General features: G+C 38.7%; 2 protein-coding genes across 5 annotated transcripts in view; one reads left to right on the forward strand and one right to left on the reverse strand.

Moving 5' to 3' along the window:
- The window catches only part of xkr4 (XK related 4), a 55,317-nt gene extending 47,432 nt beyond the window's left edge, over nt 1–7,885 (forward strand). The window contains exon 3 of the mRNA XM_084411128.1: nt 4,222–7,885. Within this exon, the coding sequence (XP_084267254.1) occupies nt 4,222–5,174 (953 nt within the window). The 3' untranslated portion in view covers nt 5,175–7,885. The remainder of the gene's footprint in view (nt 1–4,221) is intronic.
- Nucleotides 7,886–9,463: 1,578 nt separating this feature from the next.
- Nucleotides 9,464–18,205, reverse strand: tmem68 (transmembrane protein 68). 4 transcript variants are annotated; one of them, XM_084411141.1, is made up of 9 exons: nt 18,093–18,205; nt 17,706–17,764; nt 15,789–16,186; nt 14,804–14,971; nt 13,350–13,543; nt 13,215–13,275; nt 12,954–13,093; nt 12,548–12,611; nt 10,170–11,227 (listed from the first exon to the last, which is right to left on the reverse strand). In XM_084411141.1, the coding sequence occupies exons 3-9, from the start codon at nt 16,114–16,116 to the stop codon at nt 11,070–11,072; spliced, it is 1,113 nt and encodes a 370-aa protein (XP_084267267.1). In that variant the 5' UTR covers nt 16,117–16,186; nt 17,706–17,764; nt 18,093–18,205; the 3' UTR covers nt 10,170–11,069. The 4 variants fall into 4 exon arrangements, with proteins under 4 accessions (XP_084267269.1, XP_084267270.1, XP_084267267.1 ...); XM_084411142.1 differs by having other exon boundaries at nt 10,934–11,227; nt 18,103–18,180; XM_084411143.1 differs by lacking the exon at nt 12,548–12,611 and having other exon boundaries at nt 9,464–11,227.
- Nucleotides 18,206–18,232: the final 27 nt, after the last annotated feature.

Genomic DNA, 18,232 nt, shown 5'->3' on the forward strand with positions numbered 1-18,232 from the left:
TTACAGCTGAGTTATAGTAAGAAATAAAGAATAGGAAATCTTACCCTGAGATCCAGTAGAATCTTTAGGCCTGTAATCCAAAGAATATTGTAATGTTGATCACTGTAAATGAAATGGTAACTGAATAGTTTATCTTGTCTTGTATGTTCTGTCAGATTCAGCTGTGTAAACACGGCTAATCTGTTCCATTCATAGGAAAAATATAATGATTATAATTATCTTTAATTATGAGAAATTATTCACAATCTGGATGGATCCAAATCTTGGGTCCAGATCTGGACTACAGTCTGCTAATTGGTGACTTGTAAGGCGCTCCGTAGAGGACGTGACCACTACTAGGCACTCGCTCTGGGAGTGTCGACATCACACATTTCTGTGCTTTCATTCGCTGTTTAGATTAGTGAAATAGATGCCCATAAACATTGTCTGTTATGAATGTGCTATCTTATGCTATCAAAAAATAGCTTTACACCAATTCACCATACAAAGTGGATGATCAGTGGTAGAGTGCCCATAATGTACAGCTCATCAGATGGCAGATAAATGCCAACTCTGTCTGTCGCAGTCTTTGACGAACAGTGAACCTGCAGCCTTGGTGAAATGAAAATAATACTCTCCTTTATTTGGACACAAATTAACACATCTTTGCACATTCATCATTTCACATGAGGACTTATTCAATTATTCATGGCCGTGGACCGCAATGGTGTTATCTTAGCAACGTGAGATTCTGCATTTTTACTGATGCCGTTTGAAAGGGACTGATTGGCACTGAAGCTTCCTGTTATCTCAACCTCTCCTCTGCTTGCACTACAACATTATACTGAAGGATGATAAAAAGGACATTATTCTGAAGCCTGTGTCTTGATATGATTTGGGTATGAATATCAACCTGAGAGGTAAAGACAAGAGAATATTTACACTTGGGTTTCATTTAGACTTAATAAGGGAACTAATAAATTCAAAGTCTGTCTTGGTATCTCAGGAACAGTTTAATGCAGTGAGAATGTCAGATTTATTTGTTTGTTTTTCTGACAAGAGAAATAAACGTTTCAGTATTAATATGTGGGAGCCATATGCTGCCGTATGCAACAATATTTTAACGGCTAAACATTTGAATGAATCATAGAGAAACCTTCAACAACAATGATCAACTGCATAAAAGTCTTTTTCTAAATGTATATTTGGTTTCCTTTAAAACACTTTAAATTCTATATTAATATAATTTAAAATGTAAAACTGTTCTGCTGCTTAATAAATTTGTGGAAACGGTGATACATTTTTCCAGGGTTGTTTGGTGAATAGATAGAAATTTCTTTGAAATATAATACATTATAAATGTCTTTACTGTCACCTTTGATCAATTCAGTACATCCTTGCTGATTAAAATGGACCTTTCTTTAAAAAAAAAAAGAAATCTTACTGACCCCAGACTTCTGAACGTTAGTGTATTTATTTTATTTATCATTTTTGATAAATTTTGTTAAGGCAAAGTGCTTTGACCACAAAAAGCATTTGAATATTTAAGCCGTATGGAATATAGATGAATATCTTTGCATTGCCATTTATTAAAATGTATTGTATTTTTCAAGTAAAATATTTCACAAAAACAATAGTCCACTTAAAAATGGCTCCCTCATGACTTACTCTCTCCTGTGGAACAAAAGACACGATTTTGAAAGGCAATAGGGTCCTAAAATGTAATTGTATGGACCGAAAAACTCAAAACATCTTTCGTGTTTAACAGAAGAAAGTCATACACGTTTAGAACGATATGGGGGTGAAGCAAATAATGACAGAACTTTCATTTTGGGTAAACTGTCGCCTTGTGAATTGAGTGACCAAACACACTTTTTGGGGCTGCTGAACTAGTCTAGATAGTGTTTCAATATTAAGCTTTTATGTCAGTATCAATTTTAAACTTGAATGTGACACAATTTACTGTGCAATGATTAATTCAGTGAGGAGAGACTGGACAGTGTGTGTAATCTTTGTATTCTGTCTCACTCACTCATACAAGAAAGTGATCACTCCATCAGCTCAAGTGCGTAATAACTATGGCAGCCGACTCCAGAACAGAGTGTCACAGCGGTAAAGATGGGCATCACGCACCTCTAGTCACTGCTGGCTGCTTTACTGTACTCCATCTGATGCAGATGTCTTGTAAAGCCTCCTCCATTAAGCACGACCGAGTATTTTGGACAACATGATGGATAACATCTCACTCAATGGACCAGTGAGTCATAACTGGAAAAATGCTGTTCAGCAGAATTCCAAAGAGGCTGTTTTCCCTGAAGAGGAAAAAAACACAAGTCTCATCAAAATGAACCATGTCTCTTGAGTCACCGTTTATCAGCTTTGATCAGGGCTGGAGCTTGTAAACGTTGGTGTGGTGGCGATTTGTAATCGCAAACAGATTCATTAGAGGAGGACTGCATGTGACACGCACTGGAGAGCGAGCCATTGACGGACACTTCCATGCGCAAGCTACTCCATTAGCCCACTTCCGACTGTGGATATGTAGTAATGAGATAAATGTATTTGCATGCCTTGGTGAGCACTTCCTATTCTGCGTTTGAAACCAGTGTCCTATTGTATCTGGGTAAGAAGTGCTTCACATGTCAAGATACATTTATAGCTGGTTAACATAAAATACACTGCAGCCCTCAAGGGGATTAATAGCACACTGTAAGGACTGTTTCTTCTGGACACTTTTTTAAAGGGGTGGTTGATTATGATTTCACTTTTTTAACTTTAGTTAGTGTGTAATGTTGCTGTTTGAGCATAAACAACATCTGCAAAGTTACAACGCTCAAAGTTCAAAGCAAAGGGAGATATTTGCTTTTAAAGAAATTGCTTTTTAAGGACTATAACAAACGGCTGCACGACATTCCTCCCGGGCTTGTGACATCACAAACCCTAACATTTACATAAACCCCGCCCCCGGGAATGCGATTTATAGATTATCATGACAGAATATGCTAATGACTAGAAGATAACTACACATAAGCTGCATAAATTCATCAACTAACCATTCAGAAATATCCTGTTGCATTCTACATGTTGTCACTTCTTCTTGAGTCTCTCCATCATTGACTGACTCCGGTTTGAACATAAAAGGCTAAACGTTTTTGAAATTTTCAGTGCATGTCTGTGTGAGGTAAAAGGATATGAGCTCTTGAAGCTCCGCCCCCTTTGCGAGGAGCAGCAGCTCATTTGCATTTAAAGGGACAGGCACAAAAACGGTGCTCACCCTCAAAAAGTGGCAATTTTAACATCTTATATAAAAATATCTGTGGGGTATTTTAAGCTAAAACTTCACATACACACTCTGGGGACGTCAAAGACTTATTTTACATCTTGTGAAAATGGCATTATACCACCCCTTTAAGTAATGACCTCCCAGAAAACACATTCAAATTCACTAGTTTATGTAATTTGTCTACTAACAATATCCAACAGTATGATACATAATAGATGTGAAAGTTTTGTCATTTCTGTCCTCTTTTTATTTACTTAATTTTAAAAGTCATGAACAGTTTACCTTAATTTTCACACCACAGTTTTACAGCTAGCATTTTGTCTCCTAAATGTACACACCTGAATGATATTTTTGTACTTTTTACATAATTTGACAATTACAGATTGATTAGAAATATTCTGCTCTCAAGTGATATTTACAGTTATATTTCTTTGTTTTATTCGCACACCACGTTTCACTTTTCATCTCAAGCTGTTCAGTGTTTCTCTCTCCTTGGTAAACAAGTACACTAACTTTTGATACAACTTTATTTGTGTAAAGTGTGTTGGTTTGGTTGGAAATGACTTATAAACATATATTTTACACAAACATTGAAATGATTACTTCCCTCATTCTTAAGATTTTTATAGTATTTTAAATGTTATATTTCAGAATTTAATAATGGATTTTCATAGTTTAAGACTGAAAATCTGGGCCTGGCACAAGAGTAAAACAATAAAATCTATACCTACAGAAAAATTGAGAAGTGAAAAGACATTATAAGAATGTTTTCTGTTATCTGTTACTTTTAATAAAAATCAACACCTGGCATGTGTCAGTGTAAGAAAACACTGAACGATGTCATATTTACTTTACATACTGCACATACATTCTGTGTAGTTCTATATGTGCTCCTATTTCCTGGGTGGATTGAGATTGTGACGTTCAGCCATAACCAATGCTTCTCTCCTTTGTTTCAGGGATGACAGCGGCTGCTTCTCTGGTGTCACTAGCCTGGGCTCTGGCCTCCTACCAGAAGGCCTTGCGTGATTCCCGAGATGACAAGAAGCCCGTCAGCTACCTTGCCGTCATCATTCAATTCTGCTGGCACTTCTTTACCATTGCCGCTCGCGTGGTGACCTTCGCTCTCTTCGCCTCTGTGTTTCAGCTCTACTTCGGCATCTTCATTGTGCTGCACTGGTGCATCATGACCTTCTGGATCGTACACTGCGAGACCGAATTCTGCATCACCAAGTGGGAGGAGATTGTCTTTGACATGGTGGTGGGCATCATCTACATCTTCAGCTGGTTTAATGTGAAAGAGGGACGCACCCGCTTCCGCCTCTTCATCTACTACTTCATGATCCTGTGTGAGAACACGGCCCTGAGCGCGCTGTGGTACCTGTATCGCTCACCACCCAGCACGGACGCCTTCGCCGTGCCTGCCCTGTGCGTCATCTTCTCCAGCTTCTTCACCGGCATCGTCTTCATGCTCATGTACTACGCTTTCTTTCATCCCAACGGGCCGCGCTTCGGCCGCTCGGCCAGCCTGGTCCAGCTCGAGGACCCCACTGCTACGTTTATGCTGCCCCCCGAGGGTGCCACCAACTCCCTGCGCTCCAACCGCGGAGGCACACTGGCCAGGGACGCTGACCGCGAGGCCAAGTACAGCGAGCGGGACGGCTGCGTGCCTGTCTTTCAGGTGCGGCCCACCGCGCCCTCCACACCTTCCTCCCGAGCCCCGCGCCTTGAGGAGACGGTCATCAAAATAGACTTGTGCAGGAACCGCTATCCTGCCTGGGAGAGGCATGTGCTGGACAGGAGTATACGTAAAGCCATCCTGGCCATCGACTCGTCTCCGACCCCGCCACGCCTCCAGTACAAAGACGACACGTTGGTTCAAGAGCGTCTGGAGTACGAGACCACCTTGTAGCCTGCGCTGTGGAAACACACGAACATGAACACATTACCGTCCACTTGAATAAACAGCAGGACTGTGGCAATAACGTTTCTAGCGTACATAGCATCTAGCCATGATGTTGATTGTCATGGACAAACCAATATAGGCACAACATATTTGTGGACGGATGGAATAATCGATCTTTTTTAAGCCGTTCTCTCGTTGCATTTTATTTTTTATTACTTCTGTCTTGTCAGGGAATATCTGGGTTTCTAAAATTCACATTGCACTGGCTGATAGAGACCACTAACCCCTCGCTCCATTCCAAGAGTTGATCGTCCTAGGGCCAACGTCTATAAACTGCGAGAGGACATCCAGAACACTTCACAGGTTGTCTCTTACTGTAACTGCAAAACAAAGGCCTTTCCCTTTGAAACCAAGCATCCAGTGCAAAGAAACGGCCTCAAAACCGGCCGCACTGAAGAAACAGTGGTCCAAATATCAAATTAATGGTACACGCATAAAAAAAATGCTGATTAGACTCGAGACGTCCTTGTTTAGGGTGCTGTAACCTATAAGTAGTGTTTCATCAGCAGCTCTGTACAGTACCAGTGCCAAACGCTCCGCTCACACTGACTTCACGTTGAACTGTGGCTTGACCACAAACTGTATATATAATAGGGCAGCATTTCAACCATCTACTTGAATCCTATACAAAGAAAAAAGGCTGAGAAAAGAAAGTATGTGACCATCACAAGTCCAAGCCACTTGGGACGACAAAACAGGTAGAACACATGCTCGTTTTCTTCTTTGGGAGACGACAATAGGCCAAGAGAACACTTCCTGGCAGCTCCCTTTGGCGATCTGGCCTCATTCGCCTCACCGCTGTGGGCTGACAAGGATCCGTTCGGTTCACAGCAAAGTGGAGGGCACAGACCACCAAATTCACAGTGTCCGCCAAACTGTATTCGACAGAACCAGGGTGCGCTTCATCTTCTAGGTTAAAGATACAGTGTTCTTCAAGGCTGGGTCAGGTTTTGGTGTGCCTATATTTTGTGTGCTGTATCAATACAGAAAAGCGAGTTAAAGGTGCACGTATACACAATAAACGGGATGAGTTTTCAGTACCTCAATTCATCCGGAAAGTGTATTATTCCAAACTCTGCAAAGCAATCAAGACTTTCTCCATGGGGCTCTTCAATTGCCAACTCACGGTCTACAAATCGAAGTGTCAGGGATAACTAGTCTGTGACAGAGCACAGACTAGCTAATGTGCTCAGAATGACACTCCGGGCCCTACCGTTCAACATCACATCTGCCTAAAAGAGCACTGTATCTTTAAATCTGCCAAAAGCATCCTTTATATATGAAAGTGTTGGAGTTTTAAACTTTCCGTTCAGTTGCAAGTGCTTCTCTGTGTCTTTATGTTGAATATCCAAAGGCATTTATGGAGGCGTGGAGGTGAGGGCAGAAAAAGAAAAAAAGAAAACAAGCACAAAACTTGTCACAGGAAGGAGTCTCAGCACAATGAAGGATTTATTCGGTTGTTGTTACACTTATGATGAGAGACAACTTGAAATTTTACTTCAACAGAAGCTAGATGTGCCTGTTGTGGATAGTTTGAGATTTTGAAAATGTAGGGGGGAAAAACATTTTATATACTCCATTTTCTTTTGGTTTTCTTTTGTTTTTGTTGATGGATTTTAAAGGTGTCTAGCAAATTATTTGATTTTCAAGGTGCACATTATTTTGCTTAATGCCATTTAAGTGTGTGGAGATGACTGATATAGGACAGTTAGATTTGTTTTGCTTCAGTTGGTCAAATCTGAACTGTAATTTGGGTTTTATTGTAGCTTTGAAAAACACTCCTGAAGTGTTGTAACGTCCCACCATCGGTGGCAGATGAACTGAAAGCGTAGTTGTTTTAGCCCGCAGCGATCTGCACACTTGCAGATGAAGATCCTAATTGTGTTGCAAATAAAAAAAGAAAATAGAACAGAAAAAAAATTTAGATGAGATCGTATGAATCTATAACCAGTACCACAGTAAAACGTAGACCTGTATATTTTAGCTATTTTGCAACTTTCCTAACGTCCTTTTTTCTTTCTTTTTAAAAAAACGTGTCTTATACTTTTATTTCTCTGTGTGATGGATGATGATGATGCTTTGTATCTTGGCAAAAATTTTCACAATAGCCCTGTCCCCTGTAGTCAGAGCACAAAAATAACTTGTGTTAGCACACTTATTTAGCAATTTTCACATATAAATTGCTCCACCACCTACACAAGAAGGAAAACGAGTGTTATGTCACACAGGTCTGTGATATTGCGTATCAATGATTTTTCAAAATCATTCCACCTTTTTTAGTTTTCCCATAATACCATGATATTTTTGTTTCAGTGATACCCCATGCTGCACACTGTGTTTTGGTTTATTTGATTAAGAGGAGCCAACTGCAACACTGGCTGTGTTGGTGGGTTTTGGTGACATTCATCTTTATCCAGCCATTTTACAGGTGTGAGGCCTCGATCATTTTTTAATGTTGAAATATTACATGAATTTAAAACACTCAATGCAATGAATCAAGGTCTTTACCCAAAAGACTGTGTGGGACTGATGTTTGGAGATGCTGAATTGACCACACATGCTAGATTATTAGCAATGATAATACTATCAAAGTCCTGATGAAACGGAAGTAGCTGCTGATTTTTCTTCCGTATTGTGATTCGAATGTTACGGATTAGTAAAAAAGAAAAAAATGTAGGACAGGACTTGGTTCTATACATTGGTTGTTGACTGGACATTTTGATTAAAACTTAGTCAAAATAAAAGTAATAAAAAAGAAACATATACATGGATGAATTGTTTACAATAATATCTATAACATGGATTTTGAAAATGTCATGCCTTCTTTAATAATAATCTGGCAGTGAGTGTGAATTTGGCCCAACATCAAGAAGCTATTCACGTAGTTTACATTTTAAAGGGGTTCATACAGTGCATGAAAACATTTAAGCTAATCATAATGTTACAGAAAGGATGTATTTTTTGTTTTGCACTTCCAGCTTTAGGTTTTATATTTGTTTTATCAGTAAACCTGATATCATAGCCCACCATTTCTTCGCTCTGGAAAGACTTTAATTCATACCTGTAACCTACCTCAAAGCGGTATTTTAAACAGACCACTCTCCAGCTCTGGTTGTTGATGTGGCTGATATGAAGGAATTTATTGCAACGGAGTCCCAGTGGATGAGCGGAGGAGTTGAAGGCTGTTCTGTTTATTACCAGTACATCAGTAGAGCTCAGCTCAAATCTACAGGACTTATTTTACAATTATTCACAGCAGGAGAACATTGAATTCATGCAAGCTGATTCAGTTTTATTTGCCTTAACCGACGTTCGCCTTTTTGTGGATTCATTATTCGTGACATTTTCTGTCTGTTACTTTTGGGTTAGTTTTAGTCATGCATATGATGCTCCGGTTACTGTCATGCTAGTATAATGACGTTGCATTATCGATTAGTGTACTTACCGTGCTTATACTGCAAGGAGACACAAAAAGAAAGCAGACTGAGACGAAATAGCATATGCAGACAAACAATCAAAACGTCGACCCAAATTGTCACGGGTCACAGGCCGTACTGTTACACGATTGTGAGCATTTTTAATTGTAATGTCAGTTAGCGAAAACTGAATGACTCGAAGAGCTGAAATGAAGTGGCACTTGCATTTTTTGATTCATCGTAGAAGCTTTCTTTTGTTGAATAACAAATTGATGATCCTCTCTCACCTGTAGACATAGATGCTTAGATAAACTAGAATCCCATAGATGGAGGAAAAAAGACATTTACATTTAGATAAATGATAATCGGTGGTTATTTATAAAGCACGATATTAGTACAAGCACAGTAATTGAATGAACTTGGTGGTGTTCGGTTCAGCGTTCATATATGATGTAAAGACTTTACTGGTATCTCAGTTACAACGGAAGTTCCATAGTGACTTGCAAAAGGCTATTTAACTGTAAATAAATGTATGCAAATGTACATGTGTAAAAGAACATTCCTTTCTGAGTCCTGATCGTGAAGGGTGTCTATTGACTAGAGATCGGCAGTTACATAATACAGATAAAATAGTGTGGTGTATGTGATGTATTAAATGACATAAAAAAAAGAGCAAAAAACAAACAAAAAAACTGCTTATTATTGGTCTCTTAAGTTGTATCATGTGATGAAAGTCTGAAGTGCGTAAAATGCATCGAATCTGTTATCTGATTTTATTGTAAATTGAAGAGTAAAAACAAAAAGAACGTTCAATTTTTTGTACATATTGGATTTTTGTAAATTTTTATTTGATTCTAATGCAACACAAAGTACCAAAATTCATTTAATAAAGTACACTGTGGTCATTTTATTAGACTTCCTTGCAAACTTCTTTCGGATTTGCAGTTAATGTGTGAATAAGGTCCATTTGAATTTCCAGAATGTCAGCGACTATTTCGAGGTTGGAAGAAAAAGCAATGGTGATGAGTAATGCAGCCAGTAATGAGACAGTCTGTCACAACAAATGCTTGGTGATTAGTTTGTCTGAATGTATTCTCACAACTCGTATGATTTAAGGTTTCACTCCTTAATTAGAAGAGACTCTTGGAGAGGCTGAAGGAAAATTAGTAGCATGTACAATGCAATACGAAATCATAAATGATAAGTAAATTATTATTACTTTCCAAGAGGGAGGGGGATTCCATTTTACAATGGAAGCACAAATGATGTAAGTCAATACCAAACCAGTTTTATAAATAGCAATGGGACATTTGCATATCATACACCAAACACCGGATGTGCACAGAGATCATAAGACTGTGTGACGAAGACTGTGCTCATGCTGACATTTGATCTTTGTCACACACACACAATACATTTTCTCCCAGAGGAGCACAAAAGTGCATTAAAACGGTTTTAACACTGTATCCATAGGAATATGCAGTTTTATTGTGAATAATAAAATCTCTTAAGAAATTATACATTTACTACCATTTATTTCCACACTGATCAGATTTTGATCACTGCTTGAAATAGCATTTATTGTATGTCCATAAATTTCAGGAATGTTACAAAAATCTTATTGAATTCTGAAAAAGCCCTGTATGCTGCCTCTATAAAGTCATTAGCAGCTGCACACTTGTTTTTATAATTATAATGTTGTATTAAGCTCTGAGAGCAGGGCAGCCAGTATCAACTGATGCTTAAATAGACAGCAGTTTGCCTCTCACAGTTATATTAGACTAAAACGTGTTAAGTATTCAACATCATACAACATCAAACAAATGTTCAAGCATGTATCAATCATCATTAAGTGTGCTTATAAAATCCCCCCCAAAAAAATCACAGTATCCACAATTTTGAATTAATTCCTTCAGATAGGTGATTCATGAGTTCGCCTGCTCATCCAGTCCTAAATGAATTTGGCTTGCTGTCCTTGAACTCCCTATAACGTTCCTATGTGGGAGAATGAGAGAAATAGAGGAAACGCTCATAATGATTATTGACAGGACTGAATGATCAGGGTCCTCCCGAACCTAAATGTATTTATATTATCGATTTCCAGGACAGAATGCCATTTTATTAAAAGGACATACAAATACTAACCAAAGGCTTTGTGGGCAAAGTTTTTGGCAGAGGTCCTTTGATTAAAACCAAAGTGTGCACATTTAAAATAATAATAATATTATTATTCACAAAAAAAAAAAAAAAAAAAAACTTCAAACCCACTTCAACATGCACAAGACTACATGTAACCAGATATTACAAAGACACACACCATTATTTGATATGCAACATTGATATGCTGATACGTCCACTATATCATCAGTAGTTGCTAATCTCATGGTGTAACAATATAATATAATATCTCCAGTATTCAGTTGAATTATGCTTGAACTTGAAGCATATTTATATGTTCAGTCTGAGAAGGGAAGTGTGCTAATCTTCTTTGCGTTCCCTTTGGAATCGCTCCAAAAGAGCTCGGAGGACGTTTCCAGGTATCTTCTGGTGTTTGTCGATTAATGCTTGAACTGCCTGTTGCACCTGAACAGATGGGTTGGATTGAAGAAAATACACTGAATATGAGATATTTACAAATCAGTAGTTAAAACAAACCCTGACTCAACAGATGCATGAATTGAACATGTGCCATCTTTACTGTGAAACTGAGACGTTATAGGAAAATGATGGATTTAAAAATAAAAACAAAATCTCAGTGTGTCTGAGATTTGCGTGCGTGCGTATCCATTCAAATATTTGGGTATAACGTCAGTACGCTGTTGTTTTTTTTACTTTCCATTCAACAGTTAAAAATGACAGACATTTAAAATGTTACAAAAGGTTTCCATTTCAAATAAACACTGTTCTTTTGAATTGAAGTTATCAAAGAATCCTGATAAAAGTATCACTGTTTCCAGAAAAATATTAAGCAGCAAAACCTGTTTTAACTTTTTTTTTTTTCTTTTTTTTTAGATCAATGTTCTTTGAGCTGCAAAGCAGCATATCATAATTATTTCTGAAGGATCATGAGACACTGAAGACTTTGCTGGTTTCAAACTTTTGAATGGTGGTAAAATAAATAAATAAAACATACATACAATAATAAAAAGTAGGGATGCTCTGAATTTTGCAGTCGATACAGACTACCGATTTCTTTTCATCATGATCGGCGGATACTCATCCTGATCCCGATCATTCAAGCATTGTATAAGTGATGTGTTAGCTCTCCGTTGACTGTTACTGTTAATCCCTTAGACCCTGAATGCATTTTTAAAGATTTCATGTGATTTCAAGTGGTAATGGCTTCCAACTCTACAACACAAAAAACAAGGTATCATCAAGTACATGGTCTCATTTGATAAAAAAGGTTCTTATGTTACAACACTGATGAGAACCAGTTTCCACTGGATGAACTTTCAAATGAAGTTGGAAAACACTGCGTCATGATGGTGACGCACGCGATTGGATCCCGATAGCCAAGTAGCATTTCACGTCACTCCGTGAGGATTTCCTCAAGATCGACGCATCATGTCATGTGTGTGGGCTCGTTTGAATAGAGACAACCTGCTCTAAATGAAGATGTACTATGGTTTACTAATGTTTCGCGAAGTCACAAAGCAGAACGTGGCACAAAAGCCTCATCTGTATACCGTTTACATGAACGTCGGTGGCAAATTCTTCAGGTTTTATGTCGGTTCATGAGATCTAATGACTACCGATCGAGTCCTAGAATGCGGTTATCGGCCGATCGATCGGAGCATCCCTAATAAAAAAGGTATAAAACTTTAAAGCCCTACTTAAACATCTCCTACATCCATTCTGAAAACAAATATTTCATCAAGTTTTAAAGAAGGTTGTTATTACCTGATGGTAGCATGTGATGAAATGAGGGGACAGACACGGCTACTGTTCTTATGAACGAATTTTTCTTAAAAAAAACATCATACACCAAACTTTATTCAATCATAGATACCAGTGAGGTATCCTTTATTATACAAGCATTCTCTCACTTTGCAGACTCTGTACACCTGCAAATGTGATGAATGGTGATCACCACTCAAGGGTGGACGTGCCCTTAGGGGACGGTGTAAACAAATGGCGCTAATGTATGTTGTGTAGTCAACAATAGGTCAGGACTTGTCGGGACAGTCTAGAGGTTAGAACCTCTTGTAGATTTACAAAACACCTGCTCAGCAAATTCAACAGAAAGTCAGATCATTACAGGACTAAAGAGTTACAAAAACAAAACTAGAAGTCTAATGAGTCCTACCTTTTCAGCCAGCTCAGCTGCATTTAGTTTGGGGTCGTATGGAATGGGGTCACCCAAGTAGGTGCGAAATTTGACTGGAAATCCTCCATAGATCGGTGCTATTGGCAGACGAAACCTCTCATACACCCATCGGTAAAATCCTGCAGGAATTTTGAGATGAATTGAAGATTGACCCATTTAACCCTTTCATAATGGTATGTCATCTATTTAGAGAAACATTTACAACTGTGAGGCAAATTCAATATTTTCTGTATGACTCACTTAATGTTCCAAGAGAGCGAAATCCCTCCCTCAAGTTTTGAGTAAACATTGGTATAACTGGCTGTAGGGACAAAACAGACTCTTAGTACAACAAAACTGTATAAAAGGAGAAGAATAAGAGGGACAGTCATTTACCACTTTAGAGTCAATGGCCACTTGTGCAAATCCTTTGCGTTTGCCCCAGATCAGAGGGTACGTCTCGTCGCTGAACAGGGCCTCCCGTACTCCTCCAGGAGAGATGCCCAGGAGGTGGCCGTTCCGCAGGGCCTTCACACACTCCTCCTGCGGTCCGTGGATCACACTAAACACCTCCAAGAGGAGCTTAAACCCTGCCATGGCCATTACACAGATAATAGAAGCACAATTAATTCTAGTAAAATTGAAAATCTCACAAGAGTGTGTGTGACCTTGTTGACCACACTGAAGGTAAAATATAGAAAGGACTGACTAACTTCTGTCAGGGCATTATAGCAATATTTCTTGAAAATATACACATTTATGTTTAGGTTTAAATTAAATTATATGTGTTAAAGGTGCTCTAAGCGATGTCACACGCTTTTTAGGCTGAAACATTTTTTGTCACATACAGCAAACATCCCCTCACTATCCGCTAGCTGCCCGTCCCCTGAACAAACTGTTAAAAAAAAAAAACCGCGGTCTCTGTAGACAGCCCAGCCTCCACAAACGGCAACAAGAACAAACTGGGCCAGCTTGGACCACGAAACATAACAAACAGTGTTCCAGCCAATAACCGACAAGAATGTTTTGGGGGTGGGGGTTGGGGGGTGCACATGAACGGGGGGTGGGGAGTGGAGGAGAGAGAAAAGCATGAAGAGGGAAGTTAGCTAGAGGAGAGATGTCCTATACAACGACAACGACTAACATTAGAATTATATTATCTTGAATTTTGATATGGCCGACAGACGACCAAAGAGAGGGGAGGGGGTGGGATGAGGAGGAGGGAGGGTCGAGCTTAGCCTGGCTCCGCCCTCCTACGTACTTCCGCTCAATTTCATTTTCCTTCAGTAACTCCGTCTGGGATTGTGGTGTATTCTTTGGTTTTCTCCGATCAATTTTTAACCGGTCCAATCAGCGAACACAGGGAGTGGCTGAGAACGATGACGTTGAGATCGTGCGCTAGTTTGAGTTGACATACGTCACGACCAAACGTTAGCAATTGGTTATGGCAGATCCAGAGTGACTCTGGTCAGATCCAATAGTTTTAAACTTCAACAGAGTACCCGCCTACAAGGAAGTTAACGCTTGTCAATGGAAAGAGGCCAGACTCTCTGTACAAATGAAATATACGAGAGTCTGGTAGAACCAGGCTAGGTCGAGCTAGCCTCCGTTTTGTTTGACAATACTTCGAACGTCAACAAGAAGTGACGTCACCCAACATCGCTTAGAGCACCTTTAAAGACAAAGTGAAAATGTTGCTATTTTAAAAAACTAATGGCAGATTAAGTTTCAGGACATGTTTTGTCCCAAAATTCTGTGAATCACAATGAAATTAGGTTCTGAGTAATGACTCTGTCGGGGCAAAATGAGGCTGACTGATCACTTCATTACAGTATGAAAGTTGTTTTTACCTGGGACCTTGAACAGAAAATGATCAGCCACCGAATGACAAGTTCTTCCCTTCTGAATGATAAGACTTGCCAAGAAATAATAGTAGTCTATAGGAATCGCCCCATGATAGTAGACTATGAGAGCAGGTCCTTCATCTGGAATCTTCTCCAAACCATGGATTTCATAACCTGTCACAAAATGTAGACTTAATCAGGGAAAAATGATTCAAATTTTTTTTGTGAAGTACGACACAATGCAACACTTTGATTTCTATTTCAATGATCATGGTTAAGCAACTCAACGGTTTTCAACACTGTTGATAATGGAATAGAAATGTTTCTTGAGCACAAAATCAGCATATTAGAATGATTTCTGAAGGATCATGTGACACTGAAGACTGGAGTAATGATGCTGAAAATTCAGCTTTGCCATCACAGGAATACATTACATTTTCAAATATATTAAAATAAAAGTTATTTTACATTGTAAAACTATTTCAAAAGACTTCATTCAAAACCATTTAAAAAAATTCTAACCAAGCATTTGAACATTTTTGTTTATTTGTAACCTTTAGAAATATCATGCTCTTTGTAAAATGAAACAGAGGAGATTAAGTTAGTGCAATGAATCCGACAAAACCATTATTTAGATGTTCAGCTTGATAAAGACTGAGCGGGTAACACAATTTAAAATTGCAATTTAATGCCAGGAACATCAGACCATCATTAATTGTGCTGTCAAAGGATAAAACTCTTTAAGGCAAAAAAAAAAAAAAAACAGCAATAGCCTGAAAACACACATGTAGAATATATCAGATCTTACATTACGTCTTCAGACATCACTTTTTAATTATGCTTTATCTATTCCCGTCTATCACTCAAAGATCAGCACAGTAGATGCAAAACATGACCACAATGAAAAATCCCAGACCACAGGGATTCATTTAAACAAGATAACAATCCACATCTCAATGAATGCAGATAACAAGCCAAATCCATTACATACCGTGCCAAATAGCTCCATGTCCATCCCATAGGGTCGCCAGAGTTTTCCTCGCACCATCCCACAGGTTATTGGAATAAGCTTCCCTCAGCTGGATCTTGCGTTTGTACACATGGAGGAAGAGTATGGATAGATAGAGGAAGATAACTATAAGAAAAGGCAAGATGAAGACCACTGCTAGAGGCGTGAAAACCCAGACCAAATACTCCAAGAAACTGAGGAAGTCCTCGAGCTTCCCGAGCCCTGCCCACTCCTCCCACACATGAACTAAGCAGGAGAGGAAGTTGATGGATCCATTCTCAAACAGGCAGGACTCATTCCCACTGGACATGCTGCTTCACTGTTAGCCTCTCCCAGTGGCAGATGGGCTGAGCAAGGCAACACTCTGCCAAAGGGCAGACCTGGACATGAAAGACACAAATTGTCTGACATTAAGATGGCATTAAAGCTGAAGTGTACATTTTTATGATATTAAAACACTTTTTTTTTTTTTTTTGAGTTTAATATGCAGCCCCCCTTAAAACGTATAAGATCATAGCAATATTATAACAAAGTGTGTGAATTACAGGGGGTTGGGAGGGGAGGTCTGCCTTGGAACGCGCATCTTTGTATGATGCGTTGGACGTAATTTCCACTGAAACAGGAAGCTAAGGCGGGACATATTGAATGGCTCTTCCCTTTTCAAATAGCCAATAGCGTTTAGTTTACCTCACAGACTGCAAGTATTACCTGACAGCACCATGGAAGCGAATTGGATTTGTAATTGAATATGGATTCAATAGTAGAGGTGTGAAAAAATTCTAGCCATTTCATTCCTAGTCATGTAACGTTACAGTTGGGAATTAAAAACGGAATAAAACTCGAAGCAACAGAACACACATCTCCATCCAGTGGCGTCATTTTGTTTTAAAAAGTGGATGGGACAAATGTGTGGGGTGTGGGGGAAAGGAGGTTGATAGAATGCTAAGATATATGTACAATAAAAAATTTCGGAAAAAATAACATTACGATAAATCAATTTCAATAGTACATTGGGTTTAATTTGCCATTTAATGAAATATACTTATATATGGTTAGTGCCGAGAATTTCCACGTTAATAAATCCAGAGATCCGCAAAATCATCTTGTGTGCTTTCATGGTATAGTGGCAGAACTTTTGCCAGGCGTGTCAGTCAGAGGTTCTGGGTTCTAATCCGCACTCGTATCGTTTTTTTTTTCTCATCAAAACCGAATATGTTTATCAGTTGTAGATCAAGCCGCTTTACATTCTAGAGAGCATTTGATTGGACAGAAGATGTGATGAGAAGCTGAAGTCCGCGGTGACGTCATAAAAATCCATGATCCATTTTAGCAGAAGTGAGAGACTGTAAGATTTGAATGCTTATATTTCCTAAATGCGAATTTTGTCATTGGTTTGGAACAGACCAGCATATTCAAAACCTTAAGCTTAACATATTCATACTAAAAGCTAAAAAACTTAAACTTTGATTTCAGGGGGCCTTTAAGCCTTGTCTGTGAAACCGGGGAAATGCATTTAAAACAGTTCAGTTGAATAATAACATTTGCTCTCTTTAATACTGTTAAACTGGATGTACGAAGCAAACTGTTAGCTGAAAATATCCACAGCTTAACAACACTGAAAGTAGAGTTTATCTGTCAATCGCGCGAGAAAGTTGCACTACAAGTCACGGGACTCGACCAATAGCATGAGTTTGGGGCAGGGTTATTTGTTTGTCCAACAAATGGCAAATGAGTGACTAACAAAAATCATCATCATATTTTCAACGAAGTTTAGTGACAATAGTAGCGTCTAGAATTAACTCATCAGCTTTAACTCCCAAGTCAAATTATAGTCATTTGATAGATTTAAAAAAACACATTTATTGAAAGAAACTATATTTAAAAACAACAACAACTCACGAAGCTTCTCCAGCGGAAATATGTTCCTTGGCCAAACATACCAACCTCACATCGGTGCCCTAAAATGAAATGACATTGATAGCCAAGTTATACCTGCTCATTCACACTCTGTCACAGGTGAGACTGCTGTACAAACGTTAACGTCATTTAAAATGTAAATGAACACTGTCAAATACATGAAAGATAACAAGGAAAGGCGTAATTCTGTTTTACGTTAACAGTTACACTTGAACATTGGATAACGATCATACATACATAAACCTTACAACAACCCCACATTTTACGTTTTTAAAGCTGTCGCCAATAAATGACACTTCTTCTAAATGCCACGAAAAGCGAATGTTTTAGAAAAACCTTTTAAAATAAGGATTTCTCAAATCCATTTACATGATGTTACCTCGATGAAATAGATACTGTTGCCCTCAATAAATGTTTTCCTTCCTTCTCAACTGAACCACCGGCTCTCTTTACATGTGACACAAACAGGAAACACATCTCGTCAACGTCCGTTACTGTCCTTAAAACTT

Source organism: Rutilus rutilus (genome assembly GCF_951802725.1).
Source record: "Rutilus rutilus genome assembly, chromosome: 6".
NCBI classification, from domain to species: domain Eukaryota; kingdom Metazoa; phylum Chordata; class Actinopteri; order Cypriniformes; family Leuciscidae; genus Rutilus; species Rutilus rutilus.

Bases quoted from the DNA above. Each gene is read 5' to 3' on its own strand.
- tmem68 (XM_084411141.1), bottom strand. From the start codon at position 16,116: ATGTCCAGTGGGAATGAGTCCTGCCTGTTTGAGAATGGATCCATCAAC. The intron at 14,972-15,788 runs GTATGTAATGGA...ATTTTGTGACAG, and splicing joins ACATGGAGCTATTTGGCACG to GTTATGAAATCCATGGTTTG. The intron at 11,228-12,547 runs GTAATAACAACC...CCATCTGTTCAG, and splicing joins TCATCACATGCTACCATCAG to GTGCAACAGGCAGTTCAAGC.